The 9939-nt window shown below is 43.1% G+C and overlaps 1 protein-coding gene across 1 annotated transcript; it reads left to right on the top strand.

Annotated features, from left to right (window-relative positions):
* Positions 1 to 4581: 4581 nt before the first annotated feature.
* Positions 4582 to 7934, top strand: LOC140008680 (uncharacterized). The gene is made up of 2 exons (XM_072053529.1): positions 4582 to 4590; positions 7299 to 7934. The coding sequence occupies exons 1-2, from the start codon at positions 4582 to 4584 to the stop codon at positions 7932 to 7934; spliced, it is 645 nt and encodes a 214-aa protein (XP_071909630.1).
* The last annotated feature ends 2005 nt before the right edge of the window (positions 7935 to 9939 follow it).

Genomic DNA, 9939 nt, shown 5'->3' with positions numbered 1-9939 from the left:
TGTCTTCGAACTGCCACAAGGTTACATCCCGTTCCCAAGTAGCATCCAACTCGGTTTCGCCCTTCCATTGGATCAGATAATCTGTCCGTTTGTTCTTTTTGCTCTGCCCCATCGTTCTGTGGTCCAGCACAGCTTCCACCTCCTTCTGGAATTGCTTGCGGATCACTGACGGGGCACGTTTTGCTTGCCTCCACCCTTCATCCATCTCGTCCTGGTTGAAGGGTTTCAAGAAGCTCACATGGAAGGTCGGATGGATCTTTAGTCGGTCAGGCAACCTCAACCGATAGGCTACACGATCCACCTTCTTGATCACCTCAAACGGTCCATCGTACTTCGGGATGAGCCCACGATGGACGGTTTTGCTGCTCACTTTCTTCCAAATCTGGGGAGTCAACTTCAGCATCACTTGATCTCCCACTTGGAAATTCCAAGTCCCGTCTATGTTGGTCCGCATATTTCTTCATGCGTTGTTGCACCACCAGCAAGCTATCCCTTGCTTCGTTCACCAGTTCCTGCTTGCCACGAGCAAACCGGTGTGCGGTTGGGCAACGACTCCCGCCTTGAAGGGCAACTTCATGCGGAGTCAAGGGTTGTTGCCCGTTTACCAACTCGAACGGACTCAGCTTTGTTGCGGATGATTTGTGCAGATTGTAGCAAAACTGCGCGGCATCCAGCAACTCCACCCAATTCTTCTGACTTGCCGTCACGTAATGCCTTAGGTACTCTTCCAGCAAGGCATTGATCCTCTCCGTCTGTCCGTCGTTCTGAGGATGGGCGGCAGTAGAGAACTTAAGTTCGGATCCCAGCAATCCGAACAACACGGTCCAGAATCTCCCCGTGAATCTGGTATCCCTATCACTTATGATGTCTTCAGGTAAACCGAAGTACTTCACAACATTTCTGAAAAACAACTCAGCGGCAACATCAGCCGGGCACGCCTTCGGCGCACCGATAAGATAGCATACTTAGAATATTGATCTACGATTACAAAAACAGAAGCCATACCATCGACCTTAGGAAATCCCGAAATGAAGTCCATTGAGACCGATTGCCATGGTCGATCAGGGATCGGCAAAGGCTGCAACAAGCCTGGCTCCTTCTTCCTTCCCACCTTGTCTTGTTGGCACACAAGACATGTTCTCACGTACGCTTCAATATCCTCCTCCATCTTTGGCCAGTAGAAGCTCCGCGACAGCAAGGCCCTCATTCGTTCCACCCCTGGATGACCAGCCCAAGGAGTGTCGTGGGTCTCTCGCAGCAACTGTCGCCTAAGTCCCCCTCCTGCCGGGACATAAGCTCTACCACCCTTGGCAAAAAGTAAGTCGTCTTCAAGCCAATAACGACGAACTTTGCCCTCACGGACCTGAGCGACTAGGGTCTGGTACCCCGGATCGTTCGGGGACCCCGCCTTAATCTTGTCCCGGAAGTCCGTTTCCACAATGCTAAGGGCCGCAACGTACTCTTCGACGTACTTTCGGCTAAGCGCGTCGGCAACCGCATTCTCCTTTCCTGGCTTGTGCAACCAGTCAAAGTCGAACTCGGCCAGAAACTCCTGCCAACGAGCCTACTTCGGGGTCTGCTTTTTCTGCGTTTTGAAGTACGTATTAGCCACATTGTTGGTCACCACCACGAACTTGGTTCCCAACAAGTAGTGCTTCCAGATCTCCAGGCAATGCACTACGGCCGTCATCTCTTTCTCGTGCGTGCTATACCTCTGCTCGCACTCCTTCAGCTTTCGGCTTTCAAACGCAATTGGGTGCTTGTCTTGCATCAGCACTCCTCCAATTGCACGGTCAGAAGCATCAGTGTGCACTTCGAAGGCCTTTGTAAACTCCGAAAGTTGCAACACTGGTTTGGAAGTGATTGCTTCCTTCAACCTTCTGAATGCATCCTCGCACTCGTAATCCTACATCCACGGTCTGTCCTTCTTCAGTAGGTCGGTCAGAGGTGCCACAATTCTCGAGTATCCCTGGATAAAGCGCCGGTAATAGTTTGCCAACCCAAGAAATGACCTTAGTTCAGCGACCTTCTGGGGTGCGGGCCAGTCGAGAATCGCCTCGACCTTCTTGCAATCCATCTGGATCCGGCCATTGCTCACCACATGGCCAAGAAAAGTGATTTGCTCCCTGCCGAACTCACACTTTTCCTTCTTTACATAGAGCTCGTATTCCCTCAACTTGCGGAATACGTCTCTCAAGTGCCCTACATGCTTTTCTAGGGACTCCGAATACACAATAATGTCATCTAAATACACTACAACAAACTTGTCAAGGTATTCATACAAGACATCGTTCATCAGCCTACAAAACGTAGTAGGTGCATTCGTCAAGTCGAACGGCATGACAAGAAATTCAAAGGAACCATACCTTGTCACCACCGTCGTTTTCTTCTCATCTCCTGGGGCTATCCGGACTTGCCAGTATCCCGACCGCAAGTCAATTTTGGTGAAAAATCGGCCCCTTGCCAGCCTATCGAACAAGTCGAAGGTGTTTGGGATCGGGTACATGTTCCTGATCGTGATCTTGTTCAGGGCACAATAATCCACGCAAAATCTAAGTGTTCCATCTGCCTTCTTCTGGAACAGCGCTGGGGCACCGTACGGAGCCTTCGACGGCCTCAGCGCCTGGCCTTCTAGCAACTCGTTCAGTTGGCGTCGCAGTTCCGCCAACTCCATTGGGGACATGCGATAAGGAGCCTGGGCAGGGGGTTGTGCTCCTGGCACCAACTCAATTCTGTGCTCCACAGCACGTCTAGGAGGCAGCCGTCTTGGCAACTCTGCAGGCATCAAATCTGCAAACTCCTCCAATACATGAACCACGGCATCGGGTACCTCCTGGTACATGTCGGGTTTCATCTCTACCAACGTAGCAATATACATCACCTCGCCGCGCCTAAGGCTGGACTCGATCTGTACAGCCGACACCATGTTATTTCGCAGGTTGCCCTTCTGTTTCGGCAACCTTACCGCAGCAACAAAGCCTGGATTCTGGTCGTCGTCCACCATGACGCCATCCAAGTATGGAATGGGATAGATCCGATTGGCAACCATGAAGTCCTTGCCAAGGATCAAGTCAAAGTCATCCATCTGACTGGCCACACCATCCCTTCCACGGCCCCAACTCCAATTCCACCGTTGCCACGCCCAACACTGGCTTAGCTTCAGAGTTGACTGCCTTCAACTTGAAGCCTAAGTCCTTCAACTTCAACCGGAACTGCTTAACCACACGTTCCGTCACGCAACTGTGCGATGCTCCCGTATCCACCATCGCCAGTATCTGGTTACCATTCAACGTAACCTGCACATACATCAAACCATTACAAGTAGAACGACCATTAGTACCTGTGATGGCATTCACGAACTGCATGGGGTTGACCCGTGCGTCCTGCGTCTCGTACTGGTAGCCATCATCTTCAGCAACCAAGGCACTAACGTTCTGGTCCTTCTTTTTGTTGGGACAATTGCGGGCCAAGTGTGGTCCTCCGCAATTAAAGCAGCCATCCTTTTTCGGTTTCGGTGCCTGCTTTTCCTTAGAAGAAGTAGCACCACCGGCATCATTTGTGGCCACCGATTGCTTCTTTTTCTTCTTCTTCGCGAACGGTCCACCTTTCTGATCCTTGCCCTTCTCTTTCTTCTTGTCGTTGGATCCCGTGGACCTGAAGTCTATCAACTTCTCTGTGGCAGCGAGTGCTTGAGACACGGTCTGAACATTCTGTCTCCGCAACTCCGTCTGCGCCCACGGCTGCAGTCCACGGATGAAGGTGTAGAGTCTGTCTTCCTCAGACATCTCCTTCACATCCAACATCAGGGCCTGGAACTCAGCAACATATTCATGAACGCTCTTGTTCTGCTTCAAGTTCCACAACGCGTCCCGAACTTTCCACGACGCATTCGTGGGAAGGAATTGCTTCTTCAATTCCTCCTTCAGCATATCCCAAGTCTCAATCTTGGGTTTGGTGGGGTCTGATTGCATCGTTCTCCACCATAATTTTGCATCCCCACTAAGGTACATGGATGCAATGGACACCTTCTCTACCTCTGGAACGTCAACAGCCTTGAAGTACTGTTCGACATCCCACAAGAAGTTCTCCAGATCCTTCGAACTCCGACTCCCCTGATACGGTTTCGGCTCCGGGACCTTCACTTTCCCTCTCGAAGATTTCTGAACGGTCTGTGTGTTGGAAGAGCCAACCGCCTTCTTCAACACACCGATCTCCGACTGCAAAGTCGTGATCTCAGCACGGGACGAAGCCACTTCATTCCTCAACGATTCAACATCCCCAACAGAAGATACCTTAGCCCGGGTTTCCTCCATCTGCACGGTCAGGGCGTTGATCGTTTCTCGGGTCTGCAACAAAGCGTCCATAACATTGAAACCCTCTGGAACGTCTCCCAGACGCTGCATCAAGTCCTCGAACGCGGATTCCTGGCGTTGCAACCGCTCTTGGACAGTGTTTCCGTGTCCAACCATCATTCCCTACAAAACAAACACAACAAAAGCACGGTCTAAATGGATCAGAGCCGTGCTCTGATACCACGCTGTCACGAAGGTGTTTAACTCCCTCAATTAAACCAACCACGTGATGGCACTGGTAAGTCCCTCTACCAGTCAGCCTACGCGACACACACTTTCCCACAAGTATTTAGAACACAAAACACTTAGGCAAAGTAAAGGATCACACGCACAAGTTACAGCCAACACGGCCAACCCTGTATTGCACTATAACGCTTACAAGGAATTTCTACAAACACTTGGCGTGCAGAACATCTAAGGGTGATTCTCACTATCTGAGACTCTCTGCCCTTTAGTCTCTGCCTAGCCCAATATTTATAGGCATGTTATGGTTGACAAAAGACCCAACCGCTGGTCTTAACTGAACGTCCACGAAATAAGGAACCGGCTAGGAACAAGGCTGAGTTGCTGGTAACCGCCAACAACTCCCAGCAACCGCCCTCAACGGTTGGTAACTGCCCAACGTTCTTCTTTGGCGCGCACCAGCAACCGTCCAGCAATTCCGCGCGCCCCGTTTCCCGCCATCGCACGTTCCGTGCCCATCTTGCCCTAACACTTAGCAATCTTAGGCACCGTGGTTCCTAACCCTTGGAACCACCCAAACATCCCACCGAGCCATAGTCAATCCGTGGCCTTGGCCCACGGCCCTTGGCCTTGACTTGGCTTAGTTACAGTTATCCCTCTATATAGGTGTCTTAAGGGAAAACTTCCAACCATTAGTAGAGGCACCCCTCTGTCCCCAACTAACCCAGAGGCACCTGATGCCCCTGGAACTTTCCCCAACCCATACTTAGGCTAGGAAAACATCATCACACATGGGTCCACTCGTTTCCAACAAGCTTCACCCTCGGCCTCCCACCTAGGCCATGGCTTGGCCGAACTTGGCCACGGCCGCGCGCGTTCCGTCTAGACCGCGCCCTAAGGGGCTAATAGATCCCTAATTAGCTAGAATTTGGTCAGGATTAGAGACCACGATACTTTTTCAAATGTTTTCATTCTGCTTTTGATGTAATGCAATAAAAGGCATTGATTTTTGTCAACCTCTTTCAGATATGAACCTATCATAATTTCAATTCAAACGTGGGTTTGATCCATACCCCAGACAGTATAGTGACGTTGATTGATGAAAACTTGTTGAATTCTTTGATCAACATAACTTAAGAATGGTACATGAGGACACAGTGGCAATAGGTATGTCAATAGGTCAGATATTACTTAGATTAAGCCCAAATTTATTGTCTTTTTCTCAAAATTTGGATCCACATATTGAAATTTATATCTTACTCAAATTCAGACCTTGCAAAAGAATTATGGATTTGGGTAAAATCTAATTTTGTATAATCCATACCTAAATTTAGACATAGATCCAGACCCTACCCAAATTTAGACCTAAATACAACTTAAGTGATAGAAATAAACTAAAAGATGACCCACCTTTTTTATTTCAGGGATTTCATGTTTGTATTTATTGTTTTAAAATGTCATGATTTCAAGTCGTTTTTTACAAGTGGATTCATAACTATTGCATGCAGCAATCTTGAGCTTTGAATTTGTAATTTGAAAATGGTAATTGGATTGTATTTCTATTATTTTTTAAATTTCATAAGTTTTTAATAGTTTCTTTTTTTTAAAGAGTTTTTTTTAATTGTTTCTAAACTCAATTTTTTCATTACACATTAAGAGCTATTCGCATGTGCATATCTGAGTACCAAAATCTATGAGGATTTAGGTGTGGATTTTCTTTTTCAAACCCATGAGTTAGTCTGGGTTTGGATATTAAAAAATTTAGTGGGTGTAAGTATGGATCAAAGTTCAAATCCTGCCCACTATTTCCAAGCAGTAGCATTTCATGAACAATTTCTTGTTTTGGTCCTGTCCATAATAAGTATAATTGAGTTGTAGCAATCCCCTAAAAGTTTATCAAGACAGAATTTAATTAATTTACCACCTAAAAAAGGTACAAATGATAAATATTTGCATCATCGAGGCAAATGCAAAAACGCGCAGAGAAACAATTATACTTTGCATGGTTATGATGTTATTTGTAAAAACAAATTTTACTTGCATCATAAATACGATTTTCAATTTTTAAATTTTTTTTTAATTATCTTTTTATTTTACATACATCAAATTCAAAAAATGTTACAATGTTATTCTAAAAGTTTTTTCCAAATATTCTCCTACAAATAACTAGTCAATGTTACAGCTTTTCTGGCTGATTTGTTAGCGCAAAAAAAAAACATGCAGTGGAAGTATTATAATTTTCATACCAGGAAACAAGACATCCAAAGATGAACTAGTCGCCCGGCTACGTATATCGTAAACTTCCGTGGACTTTGGTAGACTTTGATTAGTCACAATAGATGAAGCAAAAGCTTCAAACGACAGAACACATCAAAATATCAAGAATAATAAATGATTTACTAGCACTAGTTCAGTAGTTCTAATAATGACAAGGTTTGGGAGAAGATTTGGGCTCTCAATATCCCCAACAAAGCCAAGCACCTCGTCTGGAGAGCTTGTCACAACTCTTTACCATCAAACGATAATCTCATGAAGCGCGGAATCATATCGGATCTCACTAGTGCTGTTTGCGAAGGGAGCTGTGGCAACCTATCCCACATTTTCTTCCACTGCCCGGTGGCGGTGCAAGTTTGGGCACTTGTCTTCCTGGAACGAAAAATTCACAGTTGCCATCACTCCAGTTTTGAGCTTTGGTATAGAGAAATTATTCGCTCACTGACCGGGGCTGAATGTGATTTTGCAATGTTGTGCTACACACTCTAGAACAACAGGAATTATGCTTTGTTCAATGGCAAAATTCGGCATCCGCTGTCCTTAGTCAACTTGGCAGCACACAGTCTTAGCGAATTTCATGAGGCCAATACGCGTCCTATTATGACTCCACCCCAGACTGCTCGATTGAGATGGTCAGCCCCGCCTTCCCTCCATTTTAAAATTAATTTTGATGCTGCCATATCCACAGCTCAAACAATCTTTGGCATTGGGGTAGTGGTCCGAGACCATGAAGGCTCTTTTATGGCTGGCCTTGCAAAGAAATTCGTTGGTTCGGTGAGTGTAGAAATAGCGGAAGCCCATGTTGCTAGGGAAGTGGTCTACTTGGCAAGAAATCTAATGATCCCAAGCTTTATTTTGGAGGGAGATGCAGCTTCAATTATTAAACTCATTCTTCATAAGGAAAACATCCTGTCTGACTTAGGCCTGATTCTTGAGGATATATACTTAGCCTTACTAGATCAACTTTGTATTGATGTCAAATGGATTCCAATTGAGGCAAACAAGGTTGCGCATATCTTAGCCAATCGAGCAAAGAATGCCAACCCTTATAAATCTCTTTGGAATGCTCCTCCAAATTTTGTTAAGCAAATCGTGTTGGACGATTTACAGCAATTTCAGGAATAAAATTTTTCTGTTTGTTTTCTTATAAAAAAAAAATAAATGATTTATTCAATGAATTGATTTTTTTTTTACTTAAATACAAACTCAGGATTTCAAGTTCTTAAATAGACAAATAAACCCATATAACCTATTCCAATACTAATACCTAAGCATAACTCAACTGTATTTTTTAAACCAACTTTAATATCAATTCTAATCTAATTACCAAATAAAAAATCAACTTCTAAAATAATTAAAATTCTAATTAGCTTGTTTTTTTTTGTCAATATTACTTTTTTTAAACCAAACTCTTAATGTTTTATTCTCCAATGCTATCATGAGTTTCAATTGTTATTGCAGCCACTATATTAGTATAATTCAAGTACAACTCCAATTTAATCTTTATCTTCATTTTCACCAAGGGGTGTTAGGCATACTTTGCATTAGGGCTGCAAACGAATCGAGCTGCTCGCGAGGGTTCGAGTCGAGCTCGAGCCGGCTCGAGTCAAACTCGAGCTAAGAATATTAAGCTCGCGAGCTTGAGTATATATATATATTTTTTTTATTTTTATTTTTATTTAATAATAAAATTACGTATATTATATATATATTTTTTTATTTTTTATTTTCATAGTAAAATTACGTATATATTCTTAATATTTTATTATTTATTCAAAAAACATATTATTTAATTTATTTTTTTAAAAAAATATATTTATTTTTTATTTTTTTCGAGCTTTAACTCGGCTCGACTTGAATCAAGTCGAGCTCGAGCTCGAAAATTGTCGGCTCGTCGAGCTCGAGCTTGATAAAATTTAGTCGAGACTCGGCTTGATTAGCTCAAAACTCGACTCGACTCGACTCGTTTGCAGCCCTACTTTGCACACAATTCGGCTACTGATCCAACTTGACCCAAAAATTCATCCATGTTGACCCATTCACCATTAGTGCCTCCATATCCATAATAATCTTCCACAGAATTTTTGACAATAATTCATTCCTTTCCTCCTTTCCTTTCGCAAATAATTTCTAATTCCATGATTGCTAATGGATTCATCCATTCCATAATCACCAGCAATTTCTATTACATTTTCATCCACAACCAAGTTAATGCAATCACTTACAATTTCTTCTTCATCAATCATCCCAAATAATGTATGCAGATCAAGATTTTCAACTATATCAAAAATTATACAAGTACTTTTTTCATCATCAAAAAACACATCTTCTTCCTAATTAATTTTTCATGTCAAATCAAGTTTGACTTATGAACAAATTCATAATCAAGTTCGGTCAAAATATAGCAGAGATCTGACCAAAGATATTCAAGGTGATTGAGAATCAATTAAGAGTCTCGCATAACATTCTTCAACCATGGATTTCTGCAAAATCCTGGGAAAAAAATTTGTCTTTTTTTTTTTCTTATCTTCTTTAAGACAAACCATTGAAAAGATTTAGTTCAAGAATATTACCCAAACAACACCTTTTGAGATATTTTTTCATTATTTCATCCCATTCTAATCTTTCTTCAATAGTACTCAGTGTGTACAAAATTGTTAATTTTTCACCATTGACAAATTCTCTCTCCATTGCAACTCAAAATATTTTACCTACCTTCACAAGTATTTTTTGCTTCGTTGTTTGAATTTGTTGGCTTCCTTGACTTAGTCTCGATCAAACTCCACTGTGGAATCAACTATAACAAGTTGGCAGGACTTTCTTTATTGATCATTACACGACACAATAATTTCTTATCACTCACTATCAACACCAACAATTTCAACAGTTTTCCCTCTTTTTAGATTTTTGTTCAATTAGGTAACTTTTTTTCCTTATTATTAATTAACGAACGAGTACCCTAAGATCAAACTTTTGTGGTCCAATTTTTCAATACACGAATACTTTACCACAGTTTCTATACACTTCTATGGTTCATGGTCTTCTATCATAAATTTTACACACCCTTCAAGTTCCAAAAATATCTTAGAATCAAACTCTTAAATCAAGGGTTTTGGTGCCACTTGTTAGC

This window comes from Coffea arabica, chromosome 6c, assembly GCF_036785885.1.
Source record: "Coffea arabica cultivar ET-39 chromosome 6c, Coffea Arabica ET-39 HiFi, whole genome shotgun sequence".
Classification (NCBI taxonomy): Eukaryota; Viridiplantae; Streptophyta; class Magnoliopsida; order Gentianales; family Rubiaceae; genus Coffea; species Coffea arabica.
The sequence above is the reverse complement of the archived record's forward strand: the minus strand, read 5'-3'. Positions and strand labels throughout refer to the sequence as shown.